The sequence below is a fragment of the Hyperoodon ampullatus genome, assembly GCF_949752795.1.
Source record: "Hyperoodon ampullatus genome assembly, chromosome: 7".
Classification (NCBI taxonomy): domain Eukaryota; kingdom Metazoa; phylum Chordata; class Mammalia; order Artiodactyla; family Ziphiidae; genus Hyperoodon; species Hyperoodon ampullatus.
Window position 1 is genome coordinate 12,269,486 of NC_136920.1, and position 20,283 is coordinate 12,289,768.

Genomic DNA, 20,283 nt, shown 5'->3' on the forward strand with positions numbered 1-20,283 from the left:
CCTATAGGATTTCTCCTCTACAGGAGTATCTAGAAGACTCCCTTAAGCTTCTCCCCAGAGGGTAATAAAAACGCAACCATCTAGAAAATAGAGATGCACTGTCCTAATCCTCTATAAATCCTCAAACTATAGAAGAAGCTGTTACTGATTCACACACGTAACTCAGGGGAGCCCAATCTTGGGGATGGGGAAACGTGAGTTCACCATAGGTGGTCTTTGTTTGTTTTAATCGTAGAGACTTCTCTTAAGTCAGCTGTTAAAGACCAAGGTCTCTTTGCAAACCAGGCCACTCAGACGCCCTCAGCTCCGCCCTCCCTCCCCCTCTCAGCCGGCCTCTGCAGCGCGTCGACCTCCTCCAGGGTTTCAGCTGGAGGCATCAGCCCTCTTGTCCTTCAGCCAACCCTTCTGTCACTGATGTCTCCTGTGGACGAGAGGGAGTGAAGCTTCAGGTTCATGTCAAAAGGATTTTAACCCTTGCTCCACCCAGAAGCCGCCTGCGTCAGGTTGATGGACTGTAAGCGCCTCGGTCCTAATTAAGGTCAAGCGGAAGTTACTAATCAGCACCGTACCCAGGACTTTTCCTAGGCTCCGCTGAAGCAAACTCGAGAGGAAAATAAAGGATGCCGTCACACGCCCCGTTCGTGGGAGCCCACTGGAAAGGAGGAAATGGGAGCCCCCATCAGACTCGGGCCCTTAGATGCAGTGACGCTGACTGCCACGGAACTCCACGCTCTCTGCTTTCCTCAGGATCTGATGAATACTCAGATTGTTCAGTGCGCAAAACATACACACCCAAGGTCTGGAATTGGAGAGCGGTGCTCTTGCACTGTGGATATACTTAATGCCACTGAATTGTGCATGAAGTGGTTCAAATGGTAAATTTGACACTGTGTGTGTTTAATCACAATTAAAAACAAAAACCAGAAGCTCAGTTGCTTGCTTCTAGAACCTGAGTCATTCATTTTATTTTTCATTTAGGATGTTGACTTTTTAAAATCTTTATTTATTTATTCATTCATTCATTTATTTATTTTTGGCTGCATTGGGTCTTCGTTGCTGTGCACGGGCTTTCTCTAGATGTGGTGAGTGGGGGCTACTCTTCATTGTGGTGCACGGGCTTCTCATTGCAGTGGCTTCTCTTGTTGTGGAGCACGGGCTCTAGGCGCACGGGCTTCAGTAGTTGTGGCACGTGGGCTCAGTAGTTGTGGCTCGTGGGCTTCAGAGCGCAGGCTCAGTAGTTGTGGCGCATGGGCTTAGTTGCCCCGTGGCATGTGGGATCTTCCTGGACCAGGGTTCGAGCCCGTGTCCCCTGCATTGGCAGGCGGATTCTCAACCACTGTGCCACCAGGGAAGCCCGACTTTCTTTTATCTTGAACTATAATTGACATATAACATTAGTTTCGGGTGTACATTGCAAAATGATCACCACATCCATTCTTTTTTTTTTTCTATCCTTTAATTTCCACAGCATGTTCATTCACATTTGACTGACTGATAGTACATAATGTTATTTTACAATAGTCCAGGACATCTGTGTTATCCTGATTATACAAAAACAGATACAAAATGGTGTTGAGACTTAACTTGCCTGAAATTACAAGACTAAGTGTATATGCACATATTTTTAAAAAATCTATTTCCATTCCATCCCTTTGGCTGAACGTTATGAGTACAATATTTGCCCTTCTTCTCGTATTCCCCTCTCTTGTGGCAGGCATCACTATCCAGTAACCCAAGCCAAATCTCCTTTGTCATCCCCCCCACCAACAGTCATCAAATGCTAACAAGACATCTTCCTAAATCTCTTTGGAATTGATCTCTTCCCCATTAGAATTCCTTTTTGCAAGTCCATTTCTTCATCATAAGTCTGACATGTGAGCTCTTAATTGCTCAGCCGCAGTTTTCTCTTTAGTCAGTGGTAAGAGCTTCAGGTCTGTTTGCTTTTGTAGTTCTTGTATCAAGGTCATAGTCTTATTGAAAGTAGCACAAATGCAGCTCTTAGTCTCTTTATGCTCGACAGCAATTGGTTTAAAGCAGGCGTGCAAAGTTTGATATCGAGACTTTATTGCTGACAATTCCTTTAAGAGTGTAACTGGATTTTTCTTGCCTGCTGAATCAGGATAATTAGTCTTGATTTCCTGTTCCAACCTGTACTGAATGTAATCCGGATCAGAGTCAGCTTTCTGGAACATCAGTTCCAGCTTATCAACCTCCGCCTCCATGTTGAATAGTTGACATTCCTCCTCCATTCTTTTTTTTTTATTTTAATTTTTTTTAATGAAGTATAGCTGATTTACAATCTTGCATTAGTTTTAGGTGTACAGTACAGTGATTCAATTATACATATATATGTATCTATTCTTTTTCAGATTCCTTTCCCTTATAGGTTATTACAAAATATTGAACATAGTTCCCTGTGCTATACAGTAGGTCCTTGTTGGTTCTCTATTTTATATATAGTACTATGTATATGTTAATCCCAAACTCCTAATTAATCCCTTCCCCCCTTTTCCCTTTGGTAACCATAAGTTTGTTTTCTATGTCTGCAGGCCCATTTCTGTTTTGTAAATAAGTTCATTTGTATCATTTTTTTAAAGATACCACATATAAGCGATTACATATGATATTTGTCTTTCGCTGTCTGGCTTACTTTGTATGATAATCTCTAGGTCCATCCATGGATGGACCTAGGATGCTAGTACACTCCCCAAATTTACCTTCTTCTGAACTCTTCTGGCACAAATTAACTGTGTGTTCCCTTTGATGTTAAATTAACCACATAAAACAGTATGTGATTCTCTCCCATGTGCTTGTCCTATTTCCACCACCTGATAACTAAGGGAAGGATGTTTTGTTTTGTTTTTTGCAATACGTGGGCTTCTCACTGTTGTGGCCTCTCCCATTGCGGAGCACAGGCTCCAGACGCGCAGGCCCAGCGGCCATGGCTCACGGGCCCAGCCGCTCCGCGGCATGCGGGATTTTCCCGAACTGGGGCACGAACCCGTGTCCCCTTCATTGGCAGGCGGACTCTCAACTACTGCGCCACCAGGGAAGCCCAGGAAGGATGTCATTGTTCTGCTTCTTGGCATTGTCCACAACAGTTTGCAGAGCGCTAGGGTAAGAGCAGGCACTCAGCAAATCGGTATTGATTGAACGGTGGGGAATATTGATACACCCACTGCTCAGATTGGGGTTACAAAGCAAAGACTCTGGCATCATCAGAGATCCAGGGAACTTTGCTGCCTGTTGAAGCCCTGACTTGATACAGGTTGAGGTATAATTTTGGCTTTGTTTACGCTAATCTGCCATCATTCAAACCCAGCCTTTACAACACGGGGAAGATAGCTGATATTTTATAATAACAATAAATGGAATATAAACTTTAAGAATTGTCAATCACTATATTGTACACCTGTAACTTATATAATATTGTACATCAACTACACTTCAATTAAAAAAACAACAGCATTTAGCTCCTGTGACCTCTGTCCTCCCTGAGCTTGACTACTGTGGAAAACTTGTTCTCTGGCTGGAACTTGTAGGCTTGTCAAAGTGACCAAGTTCCCGGAGGGGGACCACCCAGACGGCGGGGCAGTTAATGGCTTTGTTCTTGGTCCTCATTTGCTCCATCTCTGGGCACACACCCCAGTCTGGTGGTCTTCGCTGGGGGCCTTCCCAGGTGAAGGAGGAAGGGACAGTGGGAGAGAAAATCAAAGGGGAAAAAAGAGCCCACAAGAAAGCAGGAGAGGGCTTCCCTGGTGGCACACTGGTTGAGAATCTGCCTGTCAATGCAGGGGACACGGGTTCGAGCCCTGGTCTGGGAAGATCCCACATGCCGCGGAGCAACTAAGCCCGTGAGCCACAACTACTGAGCCTGCGTGTCTGGAGCCCGTGCTCCAAAACAAGAGAGGCCGCGATAGTGAGAGGCCCACACACCGCGATGAAGAGTGGCCCCCACTCGCCACAACTAGAGAAAGCCCTCGCACAGAAACGAAGACCCAACACAGCCAAAAATAAATAAATAAATAAATAAATAAAATTAAAAAAAAAAAGAAAGAAAGAAAGCAGGAGAAACAGCAGGCCCAAGGGAAAAGCAAGGACTTCAGAGTTGGTTAGTCCCTGAAAACTGGTTCTGGACAAAAAGAGACTCAGCTCTGACCTGTGGGCACCAAAGGCACTGGCAGCCACATTAGGGAGCAGTGGATGCTGATCTTTTCCTAAGAGGACACCTCTTGTTTTTCTTTCCTTTTTTTTTTTTTTTTTTTTGCTGTACACGGGCCTCTCACTGCTGTAGCTTCTCCAGTTGCAGAGCACAGGCTCCGGACGCACAGGCCCAGCGGCCATGGCTCCCGGGCCCAGCCGCTCCGCGGCATGTGGGATCTTCCCGGACTGGGGCACGAACCCGTGTCCCCTGCATCGGCAGGCAGACTCTCAACCACTGCGCCACCAGGGAAGCCCTTTTCTTTCCTTTTTTTAACTGTGGGTTTGTCCACTTTGTCGTTTCTGCCCCGGGTTCTCTGGGGATCCCTGTGCTCCTTCAAAACAAGGTTCTTCTGACTTTGCTGCCGAGAATCACTTCTATAAATGCTTCATGGGGTGCTCAGGACCCCCTCCCCGCAGAAGGCAGCAGGGACACCCCCTGCCATGCCCCCACTCCTCCTGTGCCTATCTGAAGCATGAGGGCAGGGACAGCTGATTTTCCTGCCCTGGGGCATCAGGGCAGGTGTGGCCACGTGGACAGCATCCCGGACAGAGATGATGGGAAGTGTCTCTGTTTTCCGTTTCTCTGGACTTCCTTTTATGGATTCACCCTTCCCCGCCCCCGCATTTTCTTTCCAAACTCAGAAAGGAGCAAAACTTAGTGTGAAGCAAGAAGTGAAGGCAAAGAGGGGAAAGAGCAGAGGGAGGGGGAAAGGTGGTGGCCCCGCGGTAACAAGGTGAGGCTTACCTGATGAGCAAAGTCGGTACAAGCAATTTACGTAAGGAAGAGCTGTTCAGTAAGCAAATCAGGGGTGCTAAGTACCTTCTAGAGAGTTAAGGCTCAGGTTGGATGCCTTCAGGAGTAGATTTTCTCAACCTTGGGCTATGAAGATTGAAAATGGCCACTGAGGCCACTGAAGAAAATGGACTTGAAAGGAAAGAGGCTTCCACCTGCCCCAGCAGGTACAATCTGAGAAATGAGGAGGGATGCATATGATTGCGTCACACAGACACACGTGCTTTCACATGGACACACACACACACACACACATTTTGGCTTAGAATGAGTCTGTCTGGGCCTTGACTTGTCTTAGAAAGGTTCTCAGTGGACCATGATCGTGGCAAAGGCAGTATGGGACATCAGACACTGGAAGAGTGGCCTTTGTGTGGTGGTACCAGGACTAGCCCTGGGGTACAATTTTAAAAGTTATCTTGTTGGGGCCTCCCTGGTGGTGCAGTGGTTGAGAGTACGCCTGCCGATGCAGGGGACACGGGTTCGTGCCCCGGTCCGGGAAGATCGCACATGCCGCAGAGCGGCTGGGCCCGTGAGCCATGGCCGCTGAGCCTGCGCGTCCGGAGCCTGTGCTCCGGAACGGGAGAGGCCACAACAGTGAGAGGCCCGCATACCGAAAAAAAAAAAAAAAGACTTTGCCTTCCAATGCAGGGGGTGCGGGTACAATCCCTGGTCGGGGAGCTAAGATCCCACATGCCCCACAGCCAAAAAACCAAAATACAAAATAAAAGCAATATAGCAACAAATGCAATAAATACTTTAAAAACTGGTCCACATTTTTTAAAAATCTTAAAAATAAATAAAAGGGAAGGGGTCAAGTGCTGGTTCCAGTCAGACTCCAGAGGGAATGTGTTAATTTCTTCCTTCCTGCAGCTCTTCACAGGTGGGCGTGGTCAGGATGTTTCCTGTGATCTAAACAAAGGTAATTTAGCTTAATGCTCATTGCGTGGGAGGCAGAGTTCCCAGAGATGGGACATGATGTGTAATTTAAGCTTATGGGCAACATCCCTTTAAAGATTAATTTGTAATAGAATACAAAGTTTCTTGCCTATTACACTAAGAATTACTTTAGGAAGATCAGTTCACCTCTGCGAACTTCAGGTTGGCCATCCAAAGAATCAGTCCCTTTTGGCTGCACAGTTAAAAATATATGCCTTAAAAAATACATCTTAATAAGTTGAAATATGTGTCTGCTCTCCTTCCTACAAGGCTTCTCCTCTTCTCTATTTGCTTTGGCATTGGAATGTGTTGCAGACAGATGAGTCAGTTGAGATGAGGTCTTCAATTTGCTCGAGCCAGACATGTGTCAGCCCTACTCTGGGGAAAGAGCAGGAAGGTTCTCATTTCATACCTCGCCTAGGACACACCCGCTGAAATAACCTCAAAACATGCCCTGCCTTCCCCAACGGTCTGTTTTGTTTGATTAAAAAAAATTTTTCTTGAAGTATAGTTGATTTCCAACATTGTATCAATTTCTGCTGTACAGCAAAGAGATTCAGTTATACATATATATATATTCTTTTCCATTATGATTTATCATAGGATACTGAATATAGTTCTGTGTGCTATACAGTAGGACCTTGTTGTTTATTGGCACAAAAACACCAAAAGGTCTCTTCTGAGTTTCAAGCAAGATGATGATAAGGTGCTTCAAATCCCTTTGAAAGTGAAAGCACTGGCCAGGGGCTAGTGGTGTTTTTGTGTGTTTCTTTCTTACAGACCAGGAGCACAGGAAATGGCTTGTCCTCAGGCCTGGCTGGTGGCTGTACTGGGACCAGAATCCATGTTCTGACCCCCAGCCTGGGGTAAAGGCTGCCCGGCTAAGTGCTTAGTTGGGTCTCATGTCTTACAACTCCTTCAGTTAAAAGCAGTTTAACTGGGACTTCCCTGGTGGTCCAGTGGTGAAGACTCTGCTCTTCCACTGCAGGGGGCACGGGTTTGATCCCTGGTTGGGGAACTAGGATCCAGCATGCCGTGTGGCTCCACCAAAACAAACAAACAAAAAAGCTGTTGCCTAGAAGGAGGAGAGCCTGCCACCTTCTACAGTCAGCGTTGAGGGAAGGACATCTGTCCACCTAAGGGTGGCTGGTGGGAGTAGGTGGAGGCTGGGGCTGAGATGGGCAAGGGCAGGAGACAGAGAGACTGTAAAGAAGTCATCCTGGCAAGAGGTGGTGAGAGGCTGGATTCCAGAAGGAACAGAGCAGAGGGGACCAATTTGAGAAATATTATTTATCTTGTGTTACTTAACTTTCTGTTTTGGAAACAGTCAGACTGACACACAAATAAAGAGACTAGTATAATGAACCTCCATATAGCCAGCACCCCCCTATTCACCAGTTATCAACATTTTGTATTTGAGAAGTTGTAGAAGGTGAAGTGGAGAGGACTTGGGGATTGATTAGGTGGTGGGGGAGAGAGGATGGTGATGGAGAGCAAAAGAGAAGGAAGAATCCAGAATGATCCTGGGCCTCTGGCTTGGTCAGGTAGACAAGGGAAGAAGCCGAGCCAGTCTGGAGGGAGACAGTAAGCTGGGTGAGCAGAGGCTCTCTGCAGCGTGGGGACTGTGCTGTTTGCAGCCCCCAGTCCCTTACACGGCTACCTACTAAAGGAATAAGCAAAGGACACTGGGTGGCAGGGTCAACCAGGGGCTCTCCTGAGGGCTGAGCCAGGGGGAGCTGTCGGAGCGTTTGCTTTCTTTCCTCTCTAATCCTTAAACCTTGGTTTTACCCCTTGAGAATTTTTTTTTTCTTTTTCTTTCTTTCTTTATTTTTTTGGAGGATAATTGCTTTACAATGTTGTGTTAGTTTCTGCTGTACAATGAAGTGAATCAGCTATATGTATACATGTATCCCCTCCCTCTCAGACCTCCCTCCTACCATCCCCCCATCCCAGAGAATTTCTGAAAATGAAAAATAACCACCTAGCCTTTTTCCCAGAAAAAGAGAAGCTTTGCAGATGAACAGAAGGATGCAAGAGGGTGTTCTGGAAATAGACCAGTGATGTAACAAGGCTGATGGTTCCACCCTTCAGGGAACTGCCCGGGCTCTGCCCCAGGGGACACTTTTCCGGGCATGAGAATTCAGCTCTACCTCGAAGGTGCCCACATTCACCCTCCACCGTGTGTATCTTGGAATACACTCAGAGTGCATGGCAGAGGGGACAAGAGGTGTCCCATGGTGGGTCACCCTGACCTACAGAGGGTCCGGGATGGGGACCCAGCCCCTTCTCATGTTCCGGACCGAGCCTGTCTCATTTTAGGTCAGGATGACACTGCCTGATCCTGATTTGCAGAGGTTCCAACTTGTCCTCCACTGTTTCCAACCAGGGATGTTACCACACTGGTTGGCTGATGTTCAAAATTCCTTATCGCCATCCCAGGAATTATGGGCCACACCAAGGGTGCCCTGTGGGTCTGGTTTTATCTCCCCTGAGGTGTCCATGACTCTGAGACACAGGCCTGAGTCACCTCCTGTGCATTCATTACCCAGGAAGCCCTTTGGCATTCTGGCCAAGTCCGAGGCTGTTGCGGTTTTTCCTTTGTCTTCTAGCCAAAAAGCAAAACAAACAAATCGCTCCCTCTCTATTCAACTTCTACCAGCCTTCTAGACCCAGCGCAGTCTTCAAAGAGGGGTCTCTTTGCACAGAAATTTCTCCCATTAATTTGAACTTCCCGGATGTGCCGGTCCGAGAGCCCGTGGCACTCTACCTGGAGCTGTCCTCAAGTTGCCGTCTGGCAGGTTTGGTGCTGTGTCATCTCCCCAGCTGGATTCAGAGCTCCCGGAGGACTTGCTTCTTCCCTTCCCCCCAGCGGCAGCCATGTAGTGTTCCCCAAGTTTGATTCATTCAGAGGTGGTTCTTCTAGTTTGGGTGAAAATTATTCTGCCCTGAATGTTGAGATGGAAGCCTAAGGTAGTGAAGGTCCCCAGCGCAATCTAGGACTTTTGAATTGACTTCCACAGCTGTGACACCTGTGGGGATCTTGAGGGCAGCCCGGGGGGGCATGTGCTGCCTTGGGTAGATGTGGCCCCAGGTCAGCCTGCTCTGAGAGTCACATTTTGGTTACTAAGACTTTCTATATTTAAGCACTTCAGTCTCATTGGACTCAAATCTCCTCTTAACACCATCCAAAAAGCAGTGGCTTGGGTTTGGAGGGAGCAGGTGGAGGTGAGCGAGGAGGGTCATCTTCTTCCTCACGTCCTTCTGCTCTTGTGCTGCTTCTTTTTATTTTTTATTTTTTGCGGTACGCGGGCCTCTCACTGCTGTGGCCTCTCCTGTCGCGGAGCACAGGCTCCGGACGCGCAGGCTCAGCAGCCATGGCTCACGGGCCCAGCCGCTCCGCGGCATGTGGGATCCTCCCGGACTGGGGCACGAACCCGTGTGCCCTGCATCGGCAGGCGGACTCTCAACCACTGAGCCACCAGGGAAGCCCCTTCTTCTTTTTTAAATTGGAGTCTAGTTGATTTACAATGTTGTGTTAGTTTCAGGTGTACAGCAAAGTGATTCAATTATACATCTGTACATATATCTATTCTTTTTCAGATTCTTTTCCATTATAGGTTATTACAAGATATAGAATACAGTTCCCTGGGCTCTACAGTAGGTTCTTGTTTCTTGTCTATTCTGTTGAGAATGGAACCAGGGAGAGGAAATTCAAATGTTTCTCTGACTACCCTTGGCACGCCATCCTCTCTCTGTTTATTTGTAACAGACCCCATCCATTGTTGTGGCTGCTTTTCTGTCCAGCACTGGCCATTCCATTTTTCTGAGTGTCAACAGCCCGGTACTGCCTCTCCAGGGGGACTCGATTCTACGTTCTTCAAAGGGCCCTAAGGGGCCTCCCTGCACAGCCCCCATGGGACCATCTAAGGCTCAGCCTCTTCCCCCCAGCCCTCCCCTAGCTGGGCTCAGCGCCTCTCAAAGCCTCTGGGCTGAAGGATAGGGTTTGTTTTTCTTTTCTGCCAATGTGTCACAGATCAGTACTTCCATAAAATACATTAAAAATTACTAGGGGTACTTCCCTGGTGGCGCAGTGGTTAAGAATCCGCCTGCCAATGCAGGGGACAGGGGTTCGAGCCCTGGTCCGGGAAGATCCCAAATGCCGCAAAGCAACTAAGCCCATGTGCCACAACTACTGAGCCTGCACTCTAGAGCCCACGAGCCACAACTACTGAGCCCATGTGCCACAACTACTGAAGCCTGCGTGCCTAGAGCCCACGCTCCACGACAAGAGAAGCCACCGCAATGAGAAGCCCTTGCACCACAACGAAGAGTAGCCCCCACTCGCCGCAACTAGAGAAATCCTGCGCACAGCAACGAAGACCCAATGCAGCCAAAAATAAACAAGTAAGTAAATTTATTAAAAAATAAAATAAAATAAAAATAAAAATTACTAGGGAAACCACTATTTACAATAGCCAAGATATGAAAGCAACCTAAGAGTCCATCGATAGATGAATGGGTAAAGAAAATGTGGTACATATATAAAATGGAATATTACTCAACCATAAAAAATGAAATAATGCCACTTGCAACAACATGGATGGACTTAGAGATTATCATACTAAGTGAAGTAAGTCAGAGAAAGACAAATATTATATAATATTACTTCTATGTGGAATCTTAAAAATGATACAAATGAACTTATCTACAAAAGAGAAACAGACTCACAGACGTAGAAAACAAATTTATGGTTACCAAAGGGGAAAAGTGGGGGGGAGGGAGAAATTAGGAGGTTGGGATTAACATGTACACACTTCTATATATAAAATAGATAATCAACAAGGATCTACTGTATATCACAGAAAACTCTACTCAATATTCTGTAATAACCTAAATGGGAAAAGAATCTGAAAAGAATACATATATATATATATATGTATAATTGAATCACTTTGCTGTACACCTGAAACTAATACAACATTGTAAATCAACTATACTCCAATATAAAATAAAAAATTTAAAAACATGACTAGGGAAGGGTGGCAGAATATGCCACCCCAAAGTATGCCACTTTGGCTTAAGGATTAGTTTGAGCTAAATGCATTTTTAAAAAATAAATAAATTTATTTATTTATTTTTGGCTGCGTTGGGTCTTCATTGCTGCCTACGGGCTTTCTCTAGTTGCAGCGAGCAGGGGCTACTCTTTGTTGGGGTGCACAGGCTTCTCATTCCAGTGGCTTCTCTTGTTGTGGAGCACGGGCTCTAGGAACACAGGCTTCAGTAGTTGTGGCTCGTGGGCTCTAGAATACAGGCTCAGTAGTTGTGGCGCATGGGCTTTGGTGCTCCACAGCATGTGGGATCTTCCCGGACCAGGGCTCGAACCTATGTCCCCTGCATTGGCAGGCGGATTCTTAACCACTGCACCACCAGGAAAGTCCCTAAATGCATTTTAAAAACAGCAGGCGCAAGAAGGGTGCTCTGACTCTCCCCCTTTTCCCCCTAAAAGCAGGAGATAAAACCCCAGATGGAAGATGTCTTCCCTACATGAGGAGGAAGGTAACATTCTTATCATCAAGACCAGGGAGTTGAACCCAAGAGAATTCTGTGCAAACAGACCTTTTGAAATAATTCTCATCTTCCTTTAGCCTCCCTTATATTTTTTTACTTTTCTACAATCACCTCTCTTTGTTCAACCTACTATAAAAACATTTAAGGTTTGTCACTTTCTTTGCGTCTGCATTTCCTTCTGAGGGCTCTTGTGTCACAAAAAAACTTGTATTAAATAAATGTGTATGCTTTTCTTCTGTTAATCTATCTTACGTAAATTTAATTCTCAGGCCCAACCAAAAACCCTAAGGGGGAAGAGGTAAAAATTGCCTTCGCTACACTAAGAAAATGACATTTGGAAAATAAACTCACAAAATACAAGTCCTGTTTTCATTATTAGACTCAACAGTCAGAAAATTACGCTGCCAAATTACCATGAAACTGTCTTAAATATTTCTCTTAACTTCTGCACTTACTTCTTCTTGGACTGGCCACACAGTTCATGGATCAGTTCCTGTCCCTGGAACACAGTGTGTGTAGCCCTGGGCTAACCCATCTTGAAAGAATTTGCTGTGTTTTAATAAAACGCATTCTTTACTATACTGTTGTAAGTAATATCCTAATAGTTTATAATTTAAAAAACAGTATTTATTCTTCCCAATTTTCTCTCCCTCTCCCCCCAGACCAGCTCCGCTTCCTACTTCCTCTTCTCCTCCCTCTATTCTTCTTTTTCTTTCTCGGGAATCCCAATAGCCAACTAGTTGGATGGGTTGACCTTTTCTTCTGAGTTAATTTATCTCTGTGTGTGGCAGCTACTCTGGGGGAACAGGCAGTAATGGAGCCAAGAACTCACACTGAATAGAAGCAGTGACTTGGTTCATGTCTGGGGGCAGAGGTGGTTGAAACAACCACCAATGCTGTAGGAGAGATAAGAGAAACTAATCAGTTGGTGTGCTCCCGGCTTCCGTTTGAGGGAGGTTCCAGCCCTGGGCGCTTCCAGCTTTGCTCCCTATGGCTCAGCGTAGAGAGACACTTCCTTCATCTTTCAAGGAGTCCACATACCCCATAGGCTCCAGTTCTGGCTCAGCCACCTTACCACCCTGTCTTTCTCCCTGTGATGCAGGCTGCGGGCTCATCCATGTGGCCCTCAGTTTCCTAACCACCCCAGTCAGGATTGCATCTGCCCTGGTGATGGCGGTTGCCAGACAATGGATTCAGCTCCACACTCTTTGCTTCAATGTCCACTGGATGGCCTGTGGCAGACAGAACCACAAAAATAAGTCTCGAAGGAGCTTCCCTGGTGGCGCAGTGGTTGAGAGTCCGCCTGCTGATGCAGGGGACATGGGTTCGTGCCCCAGTCCGGGAAGATCCCACCTGCCGCGGAGCAGCTGGGCCCATAAGCCATGGCCGCTGAGCCTGCGCGTCCGGAGCCCGTGCTCCGCAACGGGAGAGGCCACAACAGTGAGAGGCCCGCATACAGCAAAAAAAAAAAAAAAAAAGTCTCAGAGATAAGAGTCCTCTAAAGTTCAGTGAGGAAACAGATTTAGGGCCTATATCACATCTATCATTAACTCAGATGAAGTGGAGCCGCAGATGTCTGGGGGAGGGCAGGGGGGCAGGGGATGCAGGGGAAGATTCACAGTGGGCAGGGTACGTGAACTGTGTTCCCTGGGTTAGAGGAGAGAGGATTGCAGAAATGGGGTATGGGATGTGCAGGAGGCTGAGAGAGGGGTGGCTGGAGCTGTGGCTGTGAGGCAGGAGCAGACGATGATGCTGGAGAAGGGCTTGCCTCAGGCAGCTAGGCTCCACCACCCACTACACTCTCACAACACTCCTGTAGTCACATCCCTACCTTCTGCTCTCCCTTCCTCTCTTGTCCCCTAAAAATCCACACTCAGCAGCCAAAGCGATTCTTTTAAAAGTAGCTCAGACTTGTCACGGCCTTGCTTCACCCCGTCCACTGGTTTTCTATTATTGGTCGAATAAAATCCAAGCTCCCCACCTAGTCTCAACGTCCGGTGTGACTCCCTGTTCTGGCCTGTCTGGCACCACCCTTCCTGACACACTGTGATGGGCACCAGCCTTGACAGGGGCGGAGCTCGACACCACCTGGACCAGAAGGGAAGAGGTTGGAGTGGCAGAGCCCTCCAGCCCCAGGGAACCACAGGAATGTCAATTTCTTTGTGCAGCAGATGCCCATGGGCTCATTTGCTTGAGGAGATGGGATTTCCATTTTCCACATGCTGAATTTAAGCATTAAATTTAAGCATCAAAGCTGGGCATTATCTAGTGCTAAAGCTGTGCGAACCCTATGACCAGCCATCACGCTCCTGCAGAAACGTTTATGCATGTGTACGGGGAGCTCAGAGAGCAGAGGTCAAAGCTACAGCCCTCGGCCGGATCCTGCCTCAAGTCTGGGTTCGTACAGCTCGTGAGCTCAGAACTAGTTTACATTTTTAGGATGACTTTTCCTCTTTTTTCCATATTTTAAAATTTATTTCAAAATAAAGAAGACTATGCAACAGAGACCATATGTGGCCACAAAACCTAAACTATTCCTTTACAGAAAAAATTCACCAACCCCTGATTATAGGACTGCTCACACAGGATTGTTTGTAATAACAGAAAACCAGAAACAGCTAAAATATCCGTCGGCAGTAGATTAATAAATTATAGTTTGTTCACATAATGAATGTTACTCCGTGATGGAAATGAACAAACTATAGCTATATGTAACAATCTGGATGATTCTCACAAACTATACTGAGCAAATAAAATAGGACACACACAAAAAATACAAACAGATTCCATTCATATCAAGATCAAAAACAATCAAAAGCAAACTAATTTAGGAATGCACATATGCATGGTAAACGATGAAGAAAAGTAAGAATTATTTTTTTAAAGTCGACACTGTGGTTACCTCTAGGGCTGAGGGAGGAGGTGGTGCTCAGGAAGGGCACATGCAGGTTTCTGGGGTGTTGAGTGGTATTTTATTTCCTTCCCTTGGTGGTGGTTTTGTGGGTTTTCCTTGCATAACTAATCTTAATTTGTGTGTCTATGTCTTATACCTCCATCTCTATGTAAGATTGTATTGGTTAGCTGTTGCTACAATAATGGTGTGTAACAAACCATCCCAATGTTCAGTGGCTGAAGACCACGATCCTTTGATCTCACAGCTCTGGGGGTCAGCAGGGCCAGTGGCTGTGATGCATCTGCAGTCATGGGGGTGCTCTGCTTCTGGCTTTAGGTCAGCACTTTGGCTGGGGCAGCTTTGCTCCATGTGTGTTCATTGCAGGCCCAGACTCAGGAGGCAGGGGAAGCTCCGTTCACCGCAATGCCTGAGACTCAAATAAGGCACATAGTGTCACTTCTACCCTACTGGCCAAAGGAAGTCAAATGACGAAGCCCAAAATCAAGGGGTGGGGGTGAAGCCCACAGTGAAGCAGAGGGGTGAAGAACTGGAGCCAATAACACAAGTATATCTCTCCCAATAAAAGCATTAGTTAGGAGAGAAATTGAAGCTACTTTGGGGCGGCCAGTTAGGAGTCACAGATGCTGATCAGGAGCTCAGAAATCTCTCGAACGCAGACCAAGACTTGGCTCGTCTGCATTTAGGTAGCAACCAATGCCCCACAAGTGACTGAGTTGTCTGGGGACTTTGTACTGGGTTGAAGCAAGAGCATCACTAATGTGAACTGGGCTCAAGATAATCCAGTATAGTGGGTTTACACAGGCACCAGCAGAGCAGCAGGAAGAGGGGGCCAAGAAAGGAGAGAGTTTGAAACTGAACAAGGCAAATGGCACTGATGGTGTCGAGTGTGGAACAATGTGCTGGGCTTTTGCTCTTGGGAGATCGCATTAGAGAAAGGAACTTGGCAGCTCTGTAGGGACCAAATCCCATCTGCAGTGGGTTGAGGCAATTGGAGAGGATACAGGGCTGTTCTTTCAAGCAGCGTGGCTACCGAGCAGAGGTTTTCAACCTTCTCCCCACTCTACCCTACACTAGACTAGTACTTCCCACTGTCATCAGTAGCAGCGCTCACCACAAGGTGACTTTCAACGGTCCTCACCTTCCTCCAACCCCGTTTTAAGAAACATTGTTATAAAAACAAGACAGAGAGGCGGTGACTAGGAAAGGATGCTGCACCCAGAGAGGATATCATATTACTGATAAATAGAAGACCTTGGGTTTCTGCCCTGCCCAAAGGTGAATCCATGGTCAGCATCCTTGCAGAACTTGTTGTCTCTAGGGGAAGTGACATGTAAACACATTACAGGAATTCAAGGCAGGGCAACAGGAGGGATGACTACACTCACCTGCTATTTGCAGCGCTGGCATTGAGGAAGGAGCCAAGAGGGGCAGGCTTACAAAGGAGGAAGCATTTAGGGAGTGGGCTGAGCTGGAAAACGGATGGGGAAGGGTGAGTGGGGGTGGGGAAGGATGAGTGGGGGTGGGGAAGGGTGAGTGGGGGTGGGGCAGCACGTGGAGTGTCTAGGAGGGCAGGGCGTGGAGGCAGAAGCCTGCAGATGGGGCTGGAAATGAAGGTTGGGGCTCTGTATGGAGAACATCAAATGCCAGGGGTATTAGGGCTTACACTCTGCAGGCAGTGGAGAGCCACCGTGTTTTTTGTTTTTTGTTTTTAATATAAATTTATTTATTTATTTATATTTATTTTTGGCTGCATTGGGTCTTCGTTGCTGCGTGCGGGCTTATCATTGCGGTGGCTTCTCTCGTTGCAGAGCACGGGCTCTAGGCGTGCAGGCTCAGTAGTTGTGGCTCACGGGCTGTAGAGCGCAGGCTCAGTAGTTGCGGCGCATGGGCTTAGTTGCTCCACGGCATGTGGGATCTTCCCAGACCAGGGCTAAAACCTGTGTCCCCTGCATTGGCAGGTGGATTCTTAACCACTGTGCCACCAGGGAAGTCCAAGTGAAGTGTTTAGTAGAGTGTGTGGCACACAGAGTGTGCTCAGAAGTATTAGCTATTATGTAGCCCAAAGGTGGAGGCAATCCGTGTGTCTACCATGGATGAACAAATAAACAAAATGTGGTCTATACATACAGTGGAATATTATTCAGCCTTAAAAAAGATGGAGGGCTTCCCTGGTGGCGCAGTGGTTGAGAGTCCGCCTGCCGATGCAGGGGACACGGGTTCGTGCCCTGGTCTGGGAAGATCCCACATGCCGTGGAGCGGCTGGGCCCGTGAGCCATGGCCGCTGAGCATGCATGTCCAGAGCCTGTGCTCCGCGATGGGAGAGCCCACAACAGTGAGAGGCCCGCGTACCACAAAAAACAAAACAAACAAAAAAAAAGGTAAAAATTATAAATTTTATGTTATGTGTATTTTACCACAACTTTTAAAAATATGTAAGAGCTATTGTTATCTCTAGTCTCAGAAATGGATGTGGCGATTCCTGTCTGCCCTGTAACTCTGGCAGACAAGGCTCAAATTTTGCTCCCCTCAGATCTTCTCAGTTACAATAAGTTATCCTTTCCCCTTTAAATCCAACCCTATCTTTGTCGTAGGCCAGGAGAACTATGGAACAAACAGCCTAGATGATGGAATCCAGGAAAGCCGGAGGAAAAAGAGTGAAAGCTCTAAGCAGAGGGGCCCTCAGATTCTGCTGGAACTCTGGCCGCAGCTCCTGGTTGACACATTTCCTGCCTGACCCTGTTTGCTAGTGCGCCAGAAAACAAAGTCTCCCCAGAAGCCGGATGCCCGCTGGGGAGCTACGGAAGTGGTTTCTCGTGGCATCCCCTCCGATGAGCACCAAAAGAATGGCGGGTCTGGGAGAAGCGAGGCTAAGGCTCAGGTGACTGTAAAGTTTGGAGGCTCTTGGGTCCCATTTGTACCCTCAGCAAAGCCGTTTTCCCCTGGGACCCCGGGAGGTGAGGGCCAGCGGGCCTGTGCCTTGGGCGGATGATTCTCACTTATAACATGGCCCAGGACAAGGGCCCTGTCACTGGTCTCCACAAAAGGAATCCTTTTTCATGCTTAATTTAATAAATCTTTTCTGAATATGTCCCGTAAGCAGGACTTAAAAGCAGCTACACGTTCTAAAAAATACAACAAACTGTGGGCACTTCCCTGGAGGTCCAGTGGTTAAGATGCCATGCTCCCAGTGCAGGGGGCACGGGTTTGATCCCTGGTCGCGGAAATAAGATCCCACATGCCTCACGGCTCGGTGAGAAAACAAAACAAAACAAAAACCAACGAACTAGTGAATATAACAAAAGAGAAGAAGTATCACAGATACAGAGAACAAACTAGTGGTTACCAGTGGAGGGGAGGTAGGGGAGTAAAAGGTACAAATGATTAGGTATAAAATAAGCTACAAGGATATATTTTACAACACGGGGAATATAGCCAATATTTTATAATAACTATAAGTAGAGTATAACCTTTAAGAATTGTGAGTCACTGTATTGTATACCAGTAACAGATAATATTGCACAGCAATTATGCTTAAGAAAAAGCAGCTGCATGTTGGGGCCACTTTGGAGAGCTTAACCAATACTGATGCCCACACCCAAATTCCAGAGGTTCTGGTTTAATTGGAGAGGTGCAACCCAGGCATAGGGATCTTAAAAAGCTCTCCAGGTGATTATGAGGTGCAACCAAGGTTGAATACCACTGCTCTAAAGTTCAAGCAGGAAGACTATGGCCTCAGTGAGTGAGGTAGGAGCTGCAGCAGATGTAGATTAAAAAGATCCAAGGAAGCCCAGGTACCACTGAGTGATGGTTTCACGAGGGAGGACCATGGACGGGCAGTATCCGCTATTTCTGATTTTAACAGGAGCCATTAATTTGAAGCTGGTTTGGTCTGTGCACACATCGTGATGTGAAGACCCTGCCTTCTGCATTGAAAATACAGCTTTGGACTTCCCTGGTGGTGCAGCGGTTAAGAATCCTCCCACCAATGCAGGGGACACAGGTTTGAGCCCTGGTCCGGGAAGATCCCACGTGCCGCAGAGCAACTAAGCCCATGCGCCACAACTATTGAGCCTACGCTCTAGAGCCCGCGAGCCACAACTACTGAAGCCTGCACGCCTAGAGCCTGTGCTCCGCAGCAAGAGAAGCCACTGCAGTGAGAAGCCTGCGCACTGCAACGGAGAGTATTCCCCGCTCTCCACAACTAGAGAAAGCCCGTGCGCAGCAACAAAGACCCAATGCAGCCAAAAATAAATAAATAAATTTATTTAAAAAACAAACAAACATAGCTTTGTAAAATATAAAATAGGTCCCCCAAATGTCACTTTTCTGCCAGTCACGGTGTCTGGGCTTTTCCCTTTGGCTTGTACTGTAACTGCTGAGAATTGTAGTCAAAACACACGCTGTCACATCTGTGGGTGTCTGCTGACTGCTTACTTCAGCTTTCTTGATGTCATAACAAAGCTGTCCATGTATTTCTTAATGGGGTGAAGTCTGCTGTCTCTTCTGTTTTGAAATCCATGTGTGGCAAGACTCTGACTCACTTCCCTTAGCCTGTGGAGTTCTACTGCTTCCTGGATCACAAACCCTGCGGGCACCAGAATTCATAGCAGGGGTGAAAACTACCATTCTGCAAGGCCGTGAGTTCAAATTCCAACTCTCCCACTATTGGCGGGGGAGTTGTATGGACAACTAGGTGACATTTCTGGGCTTTGAGGGTTTGTAGAAAAGGAGATGTGTAAATACAAAATGTGATTAACCCTAATTCAGACCTTTGAGGAGAGGACCAGTAGATTTCTCTCAGTTTGTAGGAGGCTTGATTGTTCTGCTGGGCGACCCTGACACCAACTGGCTTTTGTTCAGTTATTCAAGACATATGCACTGCCAGAAACTGTTCTAGGCTCCTAAAAAAAAGGCAGAGGCAAGTTGAGTATTATGGACCCTGCCTCTTTTTTTTTTTGGAAGACTTTATTTGTTTAGAATAAATAAAGTTTTATAACAAAATTGAGAGGAAGGTACAGAGATTTCCCATATATCCCCTTCCCTTCAACATGCATAGCTTCCCTTATCGTCAACATTACTCACCAGAATAGTACATTTTTTTTTACCAAGGATGAACCTACACTGACACATCATAATCACCCAAAGTCCATAGTTTACCTTAGGGTTCACTATTGGTGTTGTATATTCTATGGGTTTGGACAAATGTATAATGACATGCACTCATCACTACAGTATCATACAGAGTATTTTCACTGCCCTAAAATTTCTCTGTGCTCTGCCTGTTCATTCCCTCACTCACCCTCCCAACCCCTGGTCTTTTTATTATCTCCATAGTTTTGCCTTTTCCAGAATATCAAAAAGTTGGAATCATACAGTATGCAGCCTTTTCAAATTGGCTTCTTTCACTTAGTAATATGCATTTAAGATTCCTCCACATCTTATCATGGCTTGATAGCTCATTCTTTTTTAATCTGAATAATATTCCATTGTCTGGATGGACCACAGTTTATTCATTCACCTACTGAAGGATATCTTGGTTGCTTCCAAGTTCGGGCAATTATGAATAAAGCTGCTATAAACATCATGTGCAGGTTTTTATGTGAACATGGTTTCAACCCCTTGGATAAATACCAAGGAGCTCATTGCTGGATCATATGGTAAAAGTACGTTAATTTTGTAAGGAACTGCCAAACTATCTTCCAAAATGGCTGTACCATTTTGCATTCCCATCAGCAATGAATGAGAGTTCCTGTTGCTCCACATCCTCCCCAGCATTTGGTGTTATCAGTGTTCAGGATTTTGGCCATTCTGATAGGTATGTAGTAGTATCTTAGTGTTGTTTTAATTTGCACTTCCCTGAGGACATATG

At 46.5% G+C, this 20,283-nt stretch overlaps 1 protein-coding gene across 1 annotated transcript; it reads right to left on the bottom strand.

Moving 5' to 3' along the window:
* Window positions 1–1,859: 1,859 nt before the first annotated feature.
* Window positions 1,860–2,222, bottom strand: LOC307055445 (SKA complex subunit 2-like; the record flags this gene model as incomplete). The annotated part of the gene is made up of 1 exon (XM_079707679.1): window positions 1,860–2,222. The coding sequence occupies one exon, from the start codon at window positions 2,220–2,222 to the stop codon at window positions 1,860–1,862; it is 363 nt and encodes a 120-aa protein (XP_079563805.1).
* Window positions 2,223–20,283: the final 18,061 nt, after the last annotated feature.